The 22,339-nt window shown below is 37.6% G+C and overlaps 1 protein-coding gene across 1 annotated transcript; it reads right to left on the reverse strand.

Moving 5' to 3' along the window:
* Positions 1 to 6,898: 6,898 nt before the first annotated feature.
* LOC148119304 (olfactory receptor 2H2-like) lies at positions 6,899 to 7,840 on the reverse strand. The gene has a single exon (XM_087897866.1). The coding sequence runs from the start codon at positions 7,838 to 7,840 to the stop codon at positions 6,899 to 6,901; it is 942 nt and encodes a 313-aa protein (XP_087753992.1).
* Between the last annotated feature and the right edge of the window lie 14,499 nt (positions 7,841 to 22,339).

Consider the following 22,339-nt stretch of genomic DNA (forward strand, 5'->3'; position numbering starts at 1 on the left):
ACAGGTAAACATGAAGGGCTAACTTTATGCCATAACCAGCTCTCATAATGAAGTGGTTAAGAAGGTATCCCCAAAAGATAGATTCCTCCTTTTTTCAGAGCCTATTGAGAATCAGTAGGAGAAGGATGCTCGTGAGTCTACAATTGTACTATGAAGGATGTGGAATGTTAGTATAATGACTATACTCTCTATACATTTTAAATTTTAGTTTTGAGATTACAATATGATTACAAATATTAATTACAATTGTTTTTCCTCCTTCCAAGCCATCCCATACACCCCTTCCTGCTCTCCTTCAAATTCATGGTCTTTTCTTTCACTAATTGTTATTGAAATACATATACATTTTTAAATTTAATCTGTTGGGTACATATAATGCTACCTATGTGTGTTCTGTTTTGTTTTGTTTTGTTCTGCTGACTGGCACTGGACAACAAATTGGTATGCTCTTCCCCATTGCCTATAGTTTTTTGTGTAGTGTTGAGATCTCATGGGTTTTGCCTTTTTCAGTTTGGCATGTCAGTATATGCCCTGTATTCTTGCTCATATTACTTCAGTTTTGTTTTTATGTAAGTCAGTAATTGAGGGACTGTGATTTTATAGTTAAGTATCAGAAAAGGAATACTTTCTATTCTTTAGTGTCTGAATTTTTCAGATCTTCATTTTGAGAACACGCCTTCACCATGAATGGCACAGTGGATTAGTGAAGAAGTTCTATGTCAACACCCAGTTGTCAGGAGAGTCTTCTAGCACTGTTACTGTGCAGTCAATTCCTCTCTAGATGCACTGGACTCAGAAAGCACTTGCTGGACTGCAGTTGTTAAACCTGAACTCTAAATTTCTTCTGAAGATTGGAAAACTTGGATGTAAATATATAAAAAGGGAGTGAGAGTAGAAGAATAAGGATAGGAGTTATGTAACAAGAGATACCAACTGTACCAATGTCTATGAAGAGTGTAAAAAGAGATGATATTGACTCAGGTTCACTGAGGCTGCTCTTGTTTAGGTAAATCTGTTAAAATGGATGTTTGACATTATATGCCGTCTTATCTTGGAAGAGTGCAACATACAGTTTGACTTTTGAATGTTTATGACACACGGAACTCTAGTAAAGTCCTAGTATCTGTAAGTGCTAGACGCTTTCATTCTAAGTGATCCGTGGTCAGAGACCAGAGTATAACCTATGGCATAAGAAATATAATTTGTACATGAAGGGCCGGCTTGTTGGGATATCTGTCCCACCCGGTACCCCACAACCGGCATACCCCAAGGAAAATCACACACAAGACTCCATAAGATTATAAATTGTTTGGCCCATTAGGTCAGGCTACTTGTTAACTCTTATAACTTATGTTACCCCATTATCCTTATCTACATTAGCCACATGGCTCCGTACCTTTCTCAGCTGGGCAAGTTACATGCTGCCTCTTCGGTGGTCTGCACAGGAGTGGCGGAGCTTCCTGCTTCCCAGAATACTCCCAGTCTCTTTGCTCCACCCCTACTTCCTGTCTGGCTTTCCTGCCTATACTGCCTGCCTGGCCAATCAGCGTTTTATTAAGAAATGATTGACGGAATACAAACAATTCTCCCACACCATTTCCCTCTTTTTTTTAACAAAGGAAAATACTCATAGTTCATTTGTTGGGAATGTGGACGTAGTATTTTAGGCTATTTTCTGCTGGTTGGGGGTGCTGATGATCTTATGGGGATATAAAGAAAATTTAAAGTTATAATCAAGTCCTGACTGGAGTATCCTGTGAGTCTCGATCATCTCAGGCAGCAGTCTTGAACCTGTTCTGGATGAAGAACTCAGACATCTGGGCCATCTGTTCCTGTCAGAGATTTCTCAGGTGGCCTCCCTTGATCAAAGCTGGTTTTTCTTAACTCAGAATGAATCCATAGCCTCTCATTTTCTGTGGAAACAAAAGCAAAATCTCTTCTTCAAAGTAACATATCTTTTGACTTTAGTTTTGAAGCCAAGGTATTTTCAAAATACCTATCTTGGTTTAGTTCAGCAGCATTTATAAACAAAAGTCTTTTAGCAGCTGTGGCTCCTTCCTCAGCATTCAAACAATTCAAAGAGAGCATAATAACATACAGTATCAAGATTCTCTGTGTACTTTCCATCTTTATGATGGCTTTATTTTAACCTCTATTTCTTTTATTTTTACTTTTACTTTTTGAGACAGGTTTTTTGTATATCTTTGTCCTGGAATAACTCTGTAGACCAGGCTGTCCTTGAACTCACAGAGATCGGCCTGTCTCTACCTCCCCAGTGCTGGGATTAAAGGCGTGTGCTACCACATCCCACCTTGAACTCACAGAGATCTGTCTGTCTCTGCCTCCCAGGCATTGGGATTAAAGGTGTGCACCACCACACCCTATTTCTCCCTTTTTTTCTTTTTTATTTTTAATGACTTTAACCTTTAGCCTGTATATATTTTTAACATATTGTAAATCATGTAGAGGTTTTTTTCCCTCTTTGAATCTCTCTTTATTGTTTATCTTTTTTTTTTGACCATATGAGTCTTTAAGGAGAGGACTAAAACTATGGCTTTTATGGCTGGAATTAGCCCATGTTTTAGCTTTTCAGCCTCATGGCAGAGGTACCTCCAGAGCCATTTTTATCGTCACAACTCTACAGTGTTTCAAGGTCACTGCCAACAAGCAAGTCGCAGCATTCTGCTCATAGACCATACTCAGTTGGACTGCCTGCCTGAAAGAGTCAGAGTTTGCCCTGGCAAGATGGCCCAGAAAGCCGGCATTTTAAAACAATGCAAACAATGCAGCTTTTTTTTTTTTTTTGCTACTGCGCAAATCCGAAAAGCATGCATTCAGTTTTTTATCAACATCGTTTAAGTGCTTTGCGGCAGGACCTCTTAAAAGAGCTGCAAGGTTTTGCAGATAAAGCTGAGTCAGGAAGCCTCTCTTAGATGAGAGCATTTGCTTGCCTCTAGCAAGCAGAGCAGACCCAAGAAATTGCTGCTACCAAGAAACCATGCATAATGTTGTTATTTTGTTCTAGAATTACTTTCCAAGCTGTTTTAGGCTTTATGTGGATACAGTTATGAGGGCCGGCTTGTTGAGGTTTCTGTCTTGCCCAGTACCCCACAGCCAACAAGTAGCAGAGAAAATCACACACAAGACTCCATAAGATTATAGATTGATTGGCCCATTAGGTCAGGCTACTTGTTAACTCTTATAACTTATGTTACCCCATTATCCTTATCTACATTAGCCACATGACTCCGTACCTTTCTCAGCTGGGCAAGTTACATGCTGCCTCTTCAGTGGTCTGCACAGGAGTGGCGGAGCTTCCTGCTTCCCAGAATACTCCCAGTCTCTTTGCTCCACCCCTACTTCCTGTCTGGCTTTCCCGCCTATACTGCCTGCCTGGCCAATCAGCGTTTTATTAAAATATGATTGACAGAATACAAACAATCCTCCCACACCAATAATTAACCTTTGCACCTAATTCTTGGCAGAGAGCTCATAAAACTTTTGGAATATACCTAGTAATAGGAGTGTCTTTTGTAATTCACAAGGAAACCCCTTTGCTCACATCAGAAATTATGGCAATGGGATGAGCTCAGGTGAGTTCCTCTACATAGCTTCAGTGTGAGAATGCTCAATAGAAGGAAACTCATGATAAATGTTTACAGTTTTCATTGGAATTGGAAAGTAGACTGGGTATGTCTGCCAAAATTCTAAACAATTAATTTCATTAATTTCTTGTTTTGTACACATGTCAGAATTCTGGGAGGATGATGTGCTCAGAGAGGCACAAAATCCACAATACCTACTCTCCAAAGCCTGATCTTACTTGTGTCTTTCACTTGACTATTCCTTCATAATAAACCAGTAAATATTACAATAATAATGATATACTGAACTGTGTTATAATTTAAAACTTTTCACTAAAGCTCAACAAAAGACTTATAAAGGAAAGACACAGAATAGATGAAAAATATCTGCAATCTCCATCTCTGCCACCGGTACATCCAAATATGCAAACAACTTTGTCAACTCCCCTTGTTCCCTTTCTGCCCTTTCACTCTTTCCCCCTTTATCTCACATGCGCCCCACTACACTTTTCCACTTCCTCAAAATCTTTTCTTTCCATTCCTGTTGTCCTCTTTCTTGTTTCATGAACTATACCAATACCCATACACATGTATACACCTGCAAAACATTAAAAGCTAGAACTCACATATGAGGGCAAAACTGAAATATTTATTTTTCTAAGTCTCAGTTATCTTGCTTAATATAATAATTTCTACATTCATTCATTTATACAAATTTTAAAATTTTGTTTTTCTTTGTAGCTGAATAAAATTTTATAATATATTTGTATTACATTTTCATTATCCATTATCTGTTGCTGGATTCTTAGACTGATTCCATTTTGACCCTATTTCCACCCTATTATAAATATGAATGCACAAGTATCATGGTGGTAGGATTCAAGTCCTTTGAGTATATGCCTAGGATTAGCATATTTTTAAATTAAAAGTTATGCCTTTGAGAGTTCTTAAATCATCTATTTCCATTCTAAGTTACCTGGCACTATCCTTTTCCAATTTTTATTTTCAGCATATTGAACATGATGTAAGGAACCACTAAGGTAAGCTGCCTTCAGACTTAGCAACATTATTAAACATGTTCCCATCCATAGATAAAGAGCTACATGCAATTAATGGATGCTGAGAAAGGAATAATCAGTCTTTTCTAGAGATGAGACCACTAACAGATTTCCCAATCACAAGCAGTCAGACATAAACACATACATATGAGCAAAACTGTATTCTTATATATATGTTCATTTTAGGTGTTTATATAAATGAACACAATAGGTTAAGTATACTTATATATTACATAAATGTACATATATATTACACACACACACACACACACACACATATATATATATATATAATTTAAATAGAAGAGATAATACATTTGAGACAGTTGGGGGTAACATGAAAGGAGTTGAAGGGGTAAAGGAAGGGTGAAGATAATGTAAGTCCAATACTCATGTATAAAATTCTCAAAAACAATTTAAAAAATAAAACAATATTTTTGGTGAGAATTATAGAAAACATAATTGCTATATACTAAAAACTTAAAGATTTGGTTGTGAAGTTACTGTTGTGTGTTTCTCTCATCAATTCAAACCTGAGCTAATGGCATAGAATTACAAATTTCAAAATCCACTGAGCTGTAAAGGACTTTAGGAAAGTTATAAAACTATTATTTAAATCATTGATTAAATATTTACCAAAGTAAAAAAAATAATCACGCTATCTTCTCATAATTACTCTTGTGGCCAGCTTGGTTCTAGTTTGCAAATAATAATCCAAGTTCAAAATATTTAACATAAAATATTTATGTCTTAAATTGATGTAGGTCATTTGGAAAATCACATAATCAGTGGCTACTCAAGGTACATCTGCACATATCTCATAACCAGTCCATTTGAGAATGGGACAATTGTCAACACTCTGGATAAGAGAATATTCAATTTAGTCATGTTACTTAAACTGAACTAGCAGATATGAACAATAACAAAAGAGCAACATAGATCTTTGTTGGAGGATGACAAATACAAGTTAAGCTTCATGTAGTATTAGTAAACAAGGCTTCCCCGTCAAACATTATTAAACCGGATGATTTTTGCTTAATGTCTTTTATTGCCTTTTGAAGGTAACAATCTCTGTAACGTTGATTGTTTTGCATTTTTTTGTCATTCATACTACATATGTAGCTCATAAATATCTGTAACATAGAAAATAAAAATTGGATAATACACCCATTTTATTAACTTATGAAATTTACAATGGAGGAAAAAGGTTTAACTCTAATCCCAAAACTGAGGTCACAAGAGACCAAAACACAAACTAAGAAATGTGGATTCAAAATAATGAATCTTAGAGGACCAGCACAAGAAATCCATATTGGGTCTGGTTAACCTTGGCCAACACTTTTGGATTGAGTAGTTACAGGTGTACAATATGCAGAACAGTGGTAATGAGATAGGAGTAACTCAGAACACAGACGATCAATTCAATGTACAGAAGTACGCACACATATCTTTTAAAGTCGCTTTTAAAACAGAAACCTTTAGGGATTGGATTGGTTGAAAGGATTAGTTGAAAGTTAGAAAATTAGAATAAAAAAGAAATTGATTCTATTAGCACAGGCATTTGACCTCCAGCTGTCTGAGAGGCTGGTGCAGGATAGCAAATTCAAGGCCTGTTTGGGCAACTTCGTGAGATTTCTTTAAATACAAAGAGCTAAAGAGATGTCTCAGTGGTCTAGAGTACTTGCTGTTCTTTGAAGGATACGAGTTCAGTTTCTAGCACCCATGTGATCCTGTAATTCCAGACTCATGGAATTCAACATTCTCTTCTGGCTTCTGTAGACACCTGTACACACATGGTATACACTCACGTAAATTCATTCACATACATAAAAATAAATCTTTAATGTTTTTAAAGTAAATAAATGATGCCCGTGGTGTAGTTCAAGGAAAGTATTTGATTTATTTGTAGAATACTCTGGTTTCAAAATAAAGTAAATAGGAAGAGTTGAGATGTATAAAACATAGTATTGGTATTTTATTTTGTAAATATTGTGGATCTTTCTCACAAATCAACTGTACTATATTGTTCAAGAAAATGACTATTAAAATAATTTATCTATCATATTGTGCCTGAATAAGCACTTTGAAAAAATTGAGAGTCTGTCTAACCAATAACTGATGAATAAAGTTAACACCACACCCCAAATAAAATGAAACTATTCTTGACACTGGAGGTAAGCTACCTTAAGGTTTTGATCTATGATTGTTCTGTCTTTTCAAGTAAAGAAACATAGAATAATATGTTAGCGTCTTTAGTTATCTGTGCGAACTCAAAATTCTCCACTCCAATCTTACCACTGCTCCCTTTACCTCCTTGTTCCTTAGTGTATAGATGAGGGGGTTAAGAGTCGGAGTTATTACAGTGTAGAAAAGGGTGAGAAACTTGCCCCATTCACGAGCATAGTGAGTCTTAAGTTGAAGATAGACACCTGTGACAGTACCATAGAAGAGGGAGACAACAAGGAGGTGAGAAGTGCATGTGCCAAACGCCTTTTTCTGCCCTGCCGTTGATTTTATTTTCAGCACAGACTTTACAATAGCAGCATAGGAGGAAAGGATGATGACCAAGGGTAGCACTAGGAAAATAACACTGGCTATGGACATCTGGACTTCATTGTAAGTAGTATCTGCACTGGAGAGCTGAATCAGGGCTGGAACTTCACATACAATGTCTTCTACCACCCGGTGGGAACAAAACGGCAATCTGAGGGTAGCAGAAGACTGGATCAGAGATTGAATCAGGTCAGCACTCCAAGCAAGGACAGCCAGTTGCACACAGACTTTGGGGTGCATGACAGTTGTGTATCTTAGGGGATGACACACTGCTACATAGCGGTCCACAGTCATGACAACAAGAAGAACACATTCGGTGGCACCAAGCCACAGGAAGATGTAGAGCTGAGTGGCGCAGCCATGATAGGTGATGATCTTATTTGGACCTCCCAAATTGACCAACATCTGAGGAACACAGCTGCTGGTGAAACAAATATCTAATAAGGAAAGATTGGAAAGGAAGAAATAAATGGGGATTTGAAGTTTTGGATCCTTCAAAGAAATGAGAATTATGATTGCATTTCCAGTAAGAGTCAAACAGTAAAAGATCAAAATGACCCCAAAAAGTACCTTCTCTAAATATGGCCTGTCTGAGAAGCCACGGAGGATGAAATTGTCGTGGCTGTCATTACAAACTGTGGCCATGCTTTCTTGGACAATCACCTCTTCAGGAGATGATACCAAAATGGTTGTTCAAAAGCTTGTGAAGATCCTTACAAGCAGGAAGCAAGTCAGTGCAAACTGTTTGTTTCCTTCTTACTTAAGAATATGAAGTTAGCTTGTAATGCTTAGGGGAGAAATAATAGATTGAGTGAGTAGTTTAATACTGGATATCTGCTATTCATTCTTTTTATCTTTGATGCTTTATATCTGTAGCTCTTCAAGGTAAACTGTGCAAAATATACTTACTTTCTAGTAAAACCACTTTGCTAAATATTAAATATGCTGCTTATTTGTTATAGAAGACAGCGTTTGCTACATTTCTTTAATGTATAGACTGTGGGATGCTTATTATCTTTCACTTCCTCTTGTATTTTGTGCATCTCAATTTATCCGACTATTTTCTTCTGGTTTCTCTCCCTACTCTGTAGTTTTCATTTTTTTCTTTTTGTCTTCTTCTCACACCTCCTTCATCTTTTTCATTCCTCCTTTTCACTTTGTCTTTTAAATTCTGAGCTTGAGTCATCACTTAGTCATTTTTATGCTGTGTGATCTTGTGAGTGGATTTGATCTTCTGCTTTATATTTTCACTATCTTTATGGGGAAAAAAAACAAAACCCTTAAAATAAATTAACTCAACTCCCCCAAGTAACTTCTGAGTTAATGTAATCATACACATCTATATGCAATGTCCTTTTCATCCGGTGAAGATTAGCACTTGATCTTTCATACAAGAATTCCTCATTCTCCATTTTGTGGCAAATTTGACACTAAAATATTAATTCCTAAATTTTATGTAGTAGGATATTCACATATTTTAAGGGGTGATGATGAAGAAGAAGAAGAAAGAAAGTGAACTGGATAAACCCAAACCTTGGAATTAGTATTAAAACATTTTAAGCAAGTAAAAAACCAAATAAGTACAAACAATTTAATGTCATATATGCAATTGGGCTCTGCTTTGGGAAAGACACATTGACGCAGATTTGGCTGAATGTTTCACAGTCACTATTTATCATAATTAAAAATGTTAGAGTGTGGATGGCTCCAGGAAAAGTTGTTTTTTCAGAGCACTTAGATGCATAATGCAAATTTTACTGTGTTTGGTTTACTAGTTTGTACTTTCATGGATTCTAGAACACTAGAAACAGTTCATACACTGTTTTAGTAATGTTATCTTTTCAGTGTCGTTTATCCTTTATGGTCTGTACAATTTTTTAACTGTGGTGATGTATTTGCACTTTCCCTGTGAATATGAGTATAACATAGTCACAGAAGGCTACTTGTTGTTTTGATGAATTTTGCTACCTGTATCCATATCTACAGTCTTATTCTATTCTTTGAGTTCTATCAAATTGTTTACAGTAACTGACTACCGGCTCTGTTTATCCAGATTCTGTCTGTTTCCTCACTTGAGTAGCAGTGTATCTATGTCTGCATTTCTTGGATTCTATATATCAGTTTATCTACATTCTGCCTCCCACTTTCTAATTAATTACTAATCATTTCAGGAAATATATTTTCCTAGGATCAACTGTTTATACACTGTTTTTCATTAGGAGACAGTCTTTACCTAACTGGTTTTCATTATACAAAATTCAATAATTCTCTTTCTATATTCTTGTTCAGATTCCCATTTTCCAGAGAATAACAATTATCTCTTGGTTGTTATTTCAACTCACCCTTTTTACTTTTTTTAGCTTTATACATGAAGTTTAAATAAACACATGGTGATTCTCTGATCCCTATGACCACACATTAAAAAGACAGCACTTGTATATTTCTCTTAAAGTTGATGTTTCTGATGTAAAAGTCTCTGGTTCTGATGTAGCTTGTCACTTGAACACTGGTCTTATTTCATCAAACTACTGAGTCCTCCGTGAACTCATATTCACTGCACACAATCTGACAGTCATCTACTTTAGAATTCTAGTATATACTCCTCTCTCTGTCTTGAGGCCTCAAACCATGAGAGACCATTTTGCATATGAAAAATAGTTTCCCAGAAACATTGAGTCTTAATAACCCAGGGGAAATCCTCAACTGGAGATATGGATAAATGTGTAACCAGTCTTCCTTCAGGTGCAAATGTCCTTTATCTGGACAGCCCTGAGAAAAGATAAAGCCATTCCATAAAATCTGGTTATCACCCTAATACCTGGTTATCAAAATTCTATATTGTGTTTCCTATTTATTTAGTCATTCTCCTTTCTTCTATTACACTTAACTTAGTATCACAGCCAAAGTTATTTAACTTCACCTACATCTTTAGCTAAATTCCTGCAATTAGGAGAACCTAAATAGAAAGTGAATGGTAGAAATTGACTTAGAAGTAAGTACCTTAGAAGAATATTTAGGAAATAAATTATGCATCAGTCAGAAAACCAAGGATCCTGAATTGTTAAAAAATCATGGTAAGACTGCAGGCAGGGAGACTTCTGACCAGCGAGGGGCTCTGATCCTGTACCAGAAGATACAATGGAGGGGTAAGTGTGTTGTTCCTGACCGCCACACAAGTCCGGTTAGGGAACACACAATATTCCCGCCATCCTTATCTCCCTGGCTACTCCAAAGGGGCAGCTTCCCCCAGCTAAACCCTCGCTCCTGCTACGCCATCACAGCTTTCTGCCTGGAATCCCTACCCTCCTCTCTCCCTTTTTCGGGGCTTAAATTCCTCCATCTCAGCCGGGGTGGGCGCCGCGGGCCAGGACAGGCGGTGAGTGCAAAGGGAGGGAAGTCCCTTTGTTCTGATAACCGGCCTGCAGCAAACTAAGACTACAGGCAGGGAGACTTCTGACCAGCCAGGGGCTCTGATCCTGTACCAGAAGATACAATGGAGGGATAAGTGTGCTGTTCCTGACCGCAACACAAGTTCGGTTAGGGAACACACAATATTCCCGCCATCCTTATCTCCCTGGCTATTCCAAGGGGTGGCTTCCCCCAGCTAAACCCTCTCTCCTGCTACGCCATCCCAGCTTTCTGCCTGAAACCTCTACCTTTCCCCTCTCCCTTTTTCGGGACTTAAATTCCTCCATCTCAGCCGGGGGTGGGCACCACGGGCCGGACAGGCGGTGAGTGCAAAGGGACGGAAGTCCCTTTGTTCTAATAGCCTGCCTGCAGCAAGCTAAGGCTGCAGGCAAAGTGATTCCTATATAGCAAGAAGCACTAATCCAGTAGAAGAAGACTCAGCGGAGGGAAGAGCCATTGGAGAGCATCTGAAGGAAGAGATGGGCAGGCGCCAAGGCAAGAATTCCTCCAATAATCTGAAAAAACAACATGAAAACACCAGATCCCAGCGATCTTACGACAAAAGGACTTGAACACCCTATTCCGGAAGAAGTGGAAAACAGTGTCATTATGAAAGCAATAGAGTCTCTTAAACAGGGTATGAATAACTCACTTAAAGAAATAGAAGACAAATATAACAAAAAGATGGAAGAAATGAGTAAAGAAATGGAAGACAAATATAACAAAAAGTTTGAAGAAATGAGTAAATTCGTAAATGATACCCTGGGAAACCAAGAAAAAGCAATCAAACAGGTAATGGAATCAGTTCAAGAATTGAAAACTGAAATGGAGGCAGTGAAGAAAACACAAACCGAGGGCCGGCTGGATATGGAAAATCTAGGTAAACAAACAGAGACTTCAGGAACAAGCATAACCAATAGAATACAAGAGATAGAAGAACGAATCTCAGATTATGGAGACACCATAGAGAAAATAAACACCCTGACCAAAGAAAACAGCAAATCCAACAAATTCTCATCACAAAACATTCAGGAAATATGGGACATAATAAAAAAAACAAATCTAAGAATAATAGGAGTAGAAGAAGGAAAAGAATTGCAGACCAAAGGTCCAGAAAATATATTCAACAAAATTATAGAAGAAAACTTTCCCAACCTAAAGAACAATATTCCTATGAAGGTGCAAGAAGCATACAGAACACCAAATAGACTGGATCAGAAAAAAAATCCCCTCGCCATATAATAATCAAAACACAAAGCATTCAGATTAAAGAAAGGATATTAAGAGCTGCAAAGGAAAAAGGTCAAGTAACCTATAAAGGTAAACCTATCAGACTTACACCAGACTTCTCTATGGAAACCATGAAAGCCAGAAGGTCCTGGATAGAGGTACTGCAGAAACTAAGGACCATGGATGCAAGCCCAGACTACTATATCCAGCCAAGCTTTCATTCACTATCAACGGAGAAAACAAAATATTCCAGGATAAAAACAAATCTAAACAACATGTAACTACTAATCCAGCCTTACAGAGAATATTAGAAGGAAAATTACATCCCAAGGAATCCAACATTGCCAACACTGCCTACAATAACTCAGACATTTCAACCCTTCACTAGCACAACTCAAAGAAGGAAAACACATACACTCTACTACCCAAAAAAAATATGACCAGGGTCAACAACCACTAGTCATTAATATCTCTTAATATCAATGGACTCAATTCACCTATAAAGAGACACAGACTTAGAGATTGGATATGAAAACAGGATCCAACATTCTGCTGTTTACAAGAAACACACCTCAACCACAAAGACAGACACCTACTCAGAGTAAAGGGTTGGGAAAAGGTTTTCCAAGCAAATGGACTTAAGAAACAAGCAGGTGTGGCCATTCTACTATCTAACAAAATCGACTTCAAACTAAAATCAATCAGAAGAGATGGAGATGGACATTTCATACTCATAACAGGAACAACTCAGCAGGAAGAAGTCTCAATCCTGAATATCTATGCCACTAATATAAAGGCACCCACATATGTAAAAGAAACTCTTCTAGAACTCAAGGCAGTCATCAAACCACACACGCTAATAGTAGGAGACTTCAACACTCCTCTCTCACCAATGGACAGGTCAATCAGACAGAAACCAAACAGAGAATTAAGAGATTTATTGGAGGTATTGAATCAAATGGACTTAACAGACATCTATAGAACACTCCACCCAAATAGGAAAGAATATACCTTCTTCTCTGCCGTTCATGGAACCTTCTCGAAGATTGACCACATACTCGGTAACAAAGCAAACTTCCACAGATACAAAAAAATATTAGTAACCACCTGTGTCTTGTCAGATCACCATGGATTAAAATTAGAATTCAACAACAATGCTACCCCCAGGAAGTCAACAAACTCATGGAAGTTGAACAGTCAACTACTAAATCACCCCTGGGTCAAAGACGAAATTAAGAAAGAAATTAAAGTCTTCCTTGAATCTAATGAAAACAAAGACACAACATACTCAAACCTATGGGACACTATGAAAGCAGTGCTAAGAGGAATGTTCATAGCAATAGGTGCCCAAATAAAGAAAACAGAGAAAGCACACACTGGAGACTTAACAGCACACTTTAAAGCTCTAGAAAAAAAAAGTAGCCGATTCACCCAGGAGGAGTAGAAGACTGGAAATAATCAAACTGAGGGCTGAAATCAACAAAATAGAAACACAGAAAACAATCCAAAGAATCAATGAATCAAAAAGCTGGTTCTTGGAGAAAATCAACAAGATTGACAAACCCCTATCCAAACTAATCAAATGGCAGAGAGAGAACATGCAAATTAGTAGGATCAGAAATGAAAAGGGGGACATAACCACAGACACAGAGGAAATTCATAGAATCATTAGATCTTACTACGAAAGTTTATATGCCACAAATTTGGAAAATGTAAAAGAAATGGACATTTTTTTAGATAAGTACCATATACCAAAGTTGAACCAAGAACAGGTGAACAATCTAAATAGACCTATTAGTCGTGAAGAATTAGAAGCCGTTATCAGAAATCTCCCTACCAAACAAAGCCCAGGACCAGATGGTTTCAATGCAGAATTCTACCAGAACTTCCAGGAAGAGCTAATACCTATACTCCTTAATGTATTTCACAATATAGAAACAGAAGAGTCATTGCCAAACTCCTTTTATGAAGCTACAGTTACCCTAATACCAAAACCACACAAAGACACAACCAAGAAAGACAATTACAGGCCAATCTCACTCATGAACATCGACGCGAAAATTCTCAATAAAATCCTGGCAAACCGAATCCAGGAACACATTAGAAAAATTATCCATTATGATCAAGTGGGCTTCATCCCAGAGATGCAGGGCTGGTTCAACATACGCAAATCTATCAATGTAATCCATCATATAAATAAACTGAAAGAAAAAAACCATATGATCATTTCATTGGATGCTGAAAAAGCATTTGACAAAATTCAACACCCATTTACGATAAAGGTGTTGGACAGACTGGGGATACAAGGATCATACCTAAATATAATAAAAGCAATATAAAGCAAGCCGACAGCTAGCATCAAATTAAATGGAGAGAAACACAAAGCCTTTCCACTAAAATCAGGAACACGACAACTCTGTCGACTCTCTCCATACCTCTTCAATTTAGTGCTTGAAGTTCTAGCAATAGCAATAAAACAACATAAGAGGATCAAGGGGATTCAAATTGGAAAGGATGAAGTTAAACTTTCGTTATTTTCTGACGATATGATAGTGTATATAAGTGACCCCAAAAACTCTACCAAAGAACTCCTACAGCTGATAAACACCTTTAGTAACGTGGCAGGATACAAGATCAACTCCAAAAAATCAGTGACCCTCCTATACACAAAGGATAAAGAAGCAGAGAGGTAAATCAGAGAAACATCACCTTTCATGATAGCCACAAATAGCATAAAATATCTTGGGGTTACTCTAACCAAGGAAGTGAAAGACCTATTTGACAAGAACTTTAAGTCTTTGAAGAAAGAAACTGAGGAGGATACCAGAAAATGGAAAGACCTCCCCTGCTCTTGGATTGGGAGAATCAACATAGTAAAAATGGCAATTCTACCAAAAGCTATCTATAGATTCAATGCAATCCGCATCAAAATCCCATCAAACTTCTTCACAGACCTTGAGAGAACAATAATCAAGTTTATATGGCAAAACAAAAAACCCAGGATAGCCAAAACAATCTTATACAATAAAGGAACTTCAGGAGGCATTACCATCCCTGACTTCAAACTCTATTACAGAGCTACAGTATTGAAAACAGCTTGGTATTGGCATAACAACAGAGAAATCGACCTTTGGAATCGAATAGAAGACCCGGATATTAACCCACAAACCTATGAGCACCTAATTTTTGACAAGGGAGAGGATGTGGGGTGAGGGGAACACTCATCCATTGTTGGTGGGAATGCAAACTTGTGCAGCCACTGTGGAAATCAGTGTGGCGGTTTCTCAGGAAACTGGGAGTCAATCTCCCTCAAGACCCAGCAATTCCACTCTTGGGAATATACCCTAGAGATTCCCTAACATACTACAAAAGCATTTGTTCAACTATGTTCATAGCAGCACTATTTGTAATAGCCAGAACCTGGAAACAGCCTAGGTGCCCCTCAATAGAAGAATGGTTAAAAAAGGTGTGGAACATATACACATTAGAGTTTTACTCAGCGGTAAAAAACAATGACATCTTGAATTTTGCATGCAAATGGATGGAAATAGAAAACGCTTTACTGAGTGAGGTAAGCCAGACCCAAAAAGAGGAACACGGTATGTATTCACTCATAAGTGGATTCTAACCATAATTAAAGGTCTTTGAGCCTATTATTCGTGATCCTAGAGCAGCTAAATAAGAAGATGAACCTGATGAAGATAATTTAGCTATCCGCCAGGAGGTAGAAATAGTCAAGAGTCCCAGGTAACCGCGGGTGCATGGGTGAGGGGGTGGGAGGGTTGTTGGATGGGGAGAGGGTTAGAGAGAAGGGAATAGGGGAGAAATAGGGAAAGCTCGGTGGACCCAGATTGGGGGGAGGGAAGAAGGATGAATATGGGATCAGGGAAGAATATATTTCAACTAAGGGAGTCATTTTAGGGTTTACAGGAGATTTGATTATATATGGGACCCCAGGTCCAAGGAGAGATCCCCAGATTGTTCTCTGGACAGAGGAGAGGGTGCCTGAACCGGCCTTGGCCCATAACCATACTGATGTATATTTTGCTTATCACCATAGATCCTTCATCTGGAGATGGATGGCGATACAGGCGGAGACCCACATTGGAGCACCGTACTGAGCCCCCCAAGGTCCAAATGAGGAACAGAAGGACGAAGAAAATGAAAAAGGAAATAAGGACTGCGAGGGATGATATCACCCACTGATACAAGGGGACGGATCTAATGAGAGTTTACCAAGGCCAGTTTGACTGCGACTGAACAAGGATGTGATCCAACCAGATTCTCTGAATGTGTCTGGCCCGGAGTCTTTCTGAAAAGCCATTGACAATGGCACTGGGACTTGTTTCCTCTGCATATACTGGATTTTGGGGATCCAGTCTGTTTGGATATTCACCTTCCTGGATCTGGAGGGAGGGGGGAGGAACTTGAACTTCCCACAGGGCAGGAAACCCTGACTGCCCTTAGGGACGAAGAGGGAGGAGGAGAGGGAGTGGGGGGAGTGGGAGGGTGTTGGGAAGAGGGGCATAAATGGAAACTTTTATAATTTAATAAAATTACTTTAAAAAAAATCATGGTAACTCCTATCATGTGCCAACATCACCATCACTCATAATCAGTCTCACTGTTGGCTTTAGATGAGGAAGTTGAAGGGGTTCTAGGAAGCCTGAGCATGGCAAACATAGGCATAAGCATGACAAATATTGTAGACTTTTCTTCTCTCTTACTAAAACCATTAAGATTCTAAGACCTGCTCCTAAGATCTATTCCCATATTTGGCCACTGAATCATTCCTGAGACAAAACACCAAAGTTCAACAGTCAAAATTCAGTATTTGGCTAATATGTCCAATCAGGATTTACCAACTCACCCTAGCAATACTCCTCTCCTTTCCCATTAATAACCCAGTCCTACAGAAACACTCTATCTTGATTCTCTTGTTCTTGTTCTCTTGTTTTACTTGTTTGCTGCTGCTGCCTCCCTACTACCACCATCTCCACCTTTCCTCCCCATGGCAATAAATCTCCTTTGTGCTGAGAATTTGATATCTGGGTATGTCCTTTACTGACTCCAGGGGAACAACCTCTGTAGCATGAATAATAAAAACCCAGAGACTGATACAGGAATTAATGCTTATGATTAGAGAAACAGAACAGTAAGTCACTAGAAAGACCTTTTACCTCTACCAATGCTCAGACCAAAGGGGCAATCCTCAGACTGCCTAGATTGTACTGTATCTCCACCAAATCTCAGACTCCACACTCCGATGAGTTCCTGTTTCTTTCCCTTCATATTCCTCCCTCCAACCAGCCATATCACTCCTGTCTCCACTTCCCTAGTGCTGGGATTAAAGGCATGAGATCACGAGTATTTGAATTAAAGGTGTGTGATGCCCAAACAATAGGATTATAGGTACGAGCCACCCCACCTGGATCTGTTTCTGGTTCAGTCTTGCATAGCCCAATGTAATTTTGAATTTACAGAGATCTGTCTTCCTCTGTCTCCCGAACCTGGGATTAAAGGTGTGTGCCACCACTCCCTGGTCTCTAGTGGCTTAGCTTTGCGCTCTGATCTTCAGGCAAACCTTATTTATCAAATAAATAATATTAGATATAATAATATCAAAATATTAAAATAGAAGAAAAATTATTCAACCTGACACCACCTTGCTGCGGGAATTCCTACAGCCAGTAGGCTTAAGTTATCTGCTCACTTGGGCTTGGCCTGTTATACTAGTTATTCTATATATACATTTCTAAATATAATCTGTTATACTAGTTATACCATATATACATTTATAAATATAATCTGTTATACTAGGTATACTATATATACATTTCTAAATATAATCTGTTATACTAGGTATACTATATATACATTTCTAAATATAATCTGTTATACTAAGTATACTATATATACATTTCTAAATATAATCTGTTATACTAGGTATACTATATATACATTTTCTCATTGTACATTTCAGTGAACAATGAATTTTCCTGCAGTGATCTTTGAAATTTCCAGGAAGGAGATCGGGCCCCACAACAACTCCACCTGGTTGATATGATGTCATGATGCTGATAGTGCTACTATATGACCTGTTTTGGGTACCAGCTGCTCAAGATTGTTCCAACTTGGTTAGCTGATATGGTACCCTTTTTACAACATTCTGGCTGGAACTCCAAATAGGAGGCTCAGAAAAAACCTACCAAATACTCAGAGATACCAGACAGAAATCTTGGAACCTAATCATCATCTTACTTTCACAGGATCCCATCAAAAGAACATCACCCTCATGACAGCTGGAAGTAATTCTAGAAGACCACGTCCCCTCTCACAACAAAGATATATGTATTGTCTTAGTTAGGGCTACTATTGCTATGATGAAACACCATGGCCAGAAACAAGTTGAGAAAATATGGTTTATTTGACTTATACTTTCATATTGTAGTCTATCATTGAAGGAAGCCATGGCAAGAACTCAAACATGTCAGAAAGCTGGAGGCAGGAGCTGATGCAGAGACCACAGAGGGTGCTGCTTACTGGTTGCTCATCATCACCTGCTCAGTCTGCTTTCTTATAGAACCCAGAACCACCAGCCCAGGGATTGTACCACCCACAATGAGCTATGGCCTCCAGTGTCAATCACTAATTTGGAAAATGTCCTACAGCCGGATCTATGGAGGTATTTTCTCAATTGAGGTTCCTTTCTCTCAGATGACTCTAGCTTTTATCCAGTTGACATAAAATTATCCAGCACTGGCATATATAAATTATAATGTAATTAAAGATGGTGCTAGTTTAAAAATGTGGCAGTTGTGGATTCTCCTCCAAAATTGATGACCTCAGAAGCCCCAGGAAGTTGGCTTGGTTCTAGTACAACATATAGTTTCCTTGTATACCTAAAGTTTTTTGTGTGTGTTTGTATGCATATGTAGTTTAAATGAAATCTTCCTTTCTAAGTTGAAAATTCTCCCTATAAGAATCACATACTCTCTAAACAACCCCACACCACAAATGAAAAGCTTCCTTTGAGCTGCTAGTCAGGGTTGCCCAAGAGACTACCCAATACTCCAAACCAGCTGTCATTTCAGTGTCTACTCTTTCTCTTATCATCCTTACGAGACAGCCATGGAAGAAATACCAGAGGGTTGGAGGACAGAGAAAAGGAAAATAAACACCCAGCACATGTGCAGCGAAAAAGTGGTACTCAGATGTAGTAACTTTGTTTAGAAGGACTATGGAATGGGTGGACAAAGAGAAATACCTCTACTTGTACCTGTTTTTTGAAAGTGTTTGAATTTACTTCTCAAATTAATGTACATTTGGATTATTAAATGCTTATAATACACACTGAAATATTCCAAATAACAAGATTTCCTAATGTTGCTGCAAGGTCAGAGTGAATATGTTTATTAGAATTAGATACATTGGTTGTGTATGAATTCATGAAGAACAAATCTAAAACTGCTGCATGGCCTATGTGAGAAAATTGTAACAAGTGAATGTAAGAGGGTATAGTAGGTATTGCTAAGTAAGCAGTAGGCAGATTACTTTCTCATCATTGCCTTTTTATTGTGATAAAATATTAAATATTTAGAAGATTTTGAGTATTTCCAGAATACTCATAGTGGATACTATATTTCATTATGTATTATTTTTGTTATTCTCGTTTTTTTGTTATACTTTATTGTTATATGATATCTTTAAATAAGGTGATAAATCAAAAAATTCTTAGTTCCCCAAAAAAACCTGATTCATACAAACTCATCTTTAATTGTATAGATTTTAGCTCATATTCAGAGTGTTGGGAAATGGAAGCTCTTTTAAAATGCATTCCCACTGAGACAGAGATCGGCTCCAAGCCTCAGGACAGAGGTAACTAATTGTGTTGACGTAAAGCATGTCCTCAGAGAATTCTTTCCCAAGGAACTGTCTTTGTCTAGTCAGTCAGGAAAATGGTAAATGAGTTGTCTATGGAAACAATTCTCAAGAGTCTCAGAAATAGCAAAGAACGATGATAACTTAAACGCCTTCTTGGTGTTTTCTTTCCCTGTCTTCCTAACTTGAACTTTCCCTCCACTTTGGCACATTTGACTGAACTGAAAACCTGAGAGTTCTGAAACAAAACTCCCACCTTCATTAGAGTATCTATGCTTCAGAAAAGGAAAAAGTCAAATACCTTCTTTTATAATCAGTTTTTTTTTTACCAAATAAAGCGTGTTCATCAAAAATAAGGTAAGTAAAGAGACACTTGTATTAACAAGCAGGCTCTCCCAAGAAGTGTAGAAAATTGGGCTGCAGTGTCTAATTACTACACAGAAATGAGTTTCATTCAAAAAAGTCATTTATAAGCTTTTGGTGTATGTCTTTCAGTTGCTCTATGAACAGCTAGACTTTAATTTGTAACTCATTTCTTTCTAAGTCTATCACTAAAACCAAACTTAGAAGCCCTTCAGTGTTCATAATTACTATGGATATTGATTACCTTAGTGAAGTATTAATGCTTTCATCAGTCATCTGACCTCATAAAACATGCTAAAAATACTATTAATTTTTTCACATTTAATCCAATGCTTTAGTCTCTAATTTTAAAAGTCTTCTTTAATGAAGAGTGTTTTCAAAATAAACATGGATTTTTTGCAACATCCAAATCCCAAAGTACCGTAAATATAAATGAAATTCTGTGCAATATCAAATTGATTATGAATATGTTATGTTAATATGAAAATGCAAGCAGAAATATGGCCAGCATGGCAAAGGAAAATCATCCTGTAATTTATCAATGATTTTAAACTCTCTTAGATGTATCCATCCCTGTGAGTTGAAATAGTGATCAATCACTGAATAAGAAAATAAAAATCTCTCTCCTGTTTCCATCCCCACCAGCCCCAGTCCACCCACAAATCTAAATGAACTCTTCCCAAGGGAATTCTTGATACCCCCTAGACCTCTCCTCTTTATCTGACTTCTCTGGGTCAAAGGATTTCACTATTTTTTACTTTAGAGTTAATATCTGCTTATAAATGAGTACATAAAACGTTTGATTTTCTGGGTCTTGGTTGTGTCAGGATGGTTTGTTTTAGTTTCATCCATTTTTTTGTTGGACTCCTAACAGTGGAAGTGGGGTGTCTCTGACTCTTTTGCCTCCTAGTGAGATCCTTTTCCTCATGCTGGGTTACCTCATCCATCCTTGGCATAAGGGTTTATGTCTCTTAGAGTCTTATTGAGTCTTATAATGTCATATTTGGTTGGTATCTCTGGAAGGCCTGCTCTTTTCTAAAGGTAAAACAAAGGAGCAGCTGATCTGGGGGAGAGAGGGGATGTGTTGGGTAGACTGGTAGGAGAGAAGGGAGTGGAAACCATCTCAAGATGTATTTTACGAGAGAAGAATAAAGAAAAAGATAAAAAGAAAATCAAAGTCATTGAATTCAAGAGCTGTACATAATGTATCACAAAAATAACTAAAATAATCCAAAAGTGCACAGACAAGAATAAAGATAAATATACTAGGAGGCAAGTCTCATTCATCTTAGCAGAAATAGGAAGGGAAAGGTAGAGTACACATTAAAATGAGTGTTAGATAAACTTAATTATGAAAGAATTTGTAGAGGCTAAATCTAAACTTACTCTTTGTAAAACTAATGGTTCACATATGTTTCAAAACTATAACTATAGCCATGTTAAATAAACAGTATTCAGTAATGTGCATAGATTATATTTTTGAAAATACTTATTTTACAATCATGATAATTGATACAAAGCTCTCATTTCATATTTCTTCGACAACTTTTTCACATTAAATAAGAGTTTAGTCTACAATATCTATGATATTAGAGGTGCTTTTCTAAAAATAGTCAGATCAGAAGTATGCAACATCCACATGCACCATACCCTTAGTGTCAGGTATTTTCTGTGAAGTCTTTAATGCTGACTTATAATCTGCTGATTTGCAACTATATTTTAGGCACTGTTAATTCTTGATGTCCTAGGTTAATCCATAGTTCTTAGAAAACTAACAGAACAAGTTCCTACAAGTATGTTAAAATATATAAATGAGATCTTCTGTGCCATAGCATTCGAGAACAGGTGCTAAAGGATTTTTAAGAGTGGAAAAAGCTTGCTACAGTGATTATGACAAGGGCTCACTAGGAAGTTGTTGGAGAGACTGGATAGATGACTCAACAGTTAAGAATATTGACTGTTTTTCCACATAAGCTGGGTTCTATTTCCAGCATTAACATGGAGGCTCAAAAGACATCGTTGATTCAAGTTCCAGGAATCCTTTGCCCTCTTCAGGTCTCTGTGGGCACCAAACACTCATCTGGTGCACAGATATCTATACAGGGGAAACATGCCTTAATGCAAAATACTTTTTAATTTGTGTTGAGAAACAGAAGTTGTTGGAATGATTATTTTATTACATGGAAGTCTTTTGCTTTCTGTTTTTAAAGCAGGCATCTTACCTAGGATAGCAGATAGTCAAAAAACACGATTCATATCTTA

The sequence above is a fragment of the Myodes glareolus genome, chromosome 18, assembly GCF_982192425.1.
Source record: "Myodes glareolus chromosome 18, mMyoGla1.1, whole genome shotgun sequence".
NCBI classification, from domain to species: Eukaryota; Metazoa; Chordata; class Mammalia; order Rodentia; family Cricetidae; genus Myodes; species Myodes glareolus.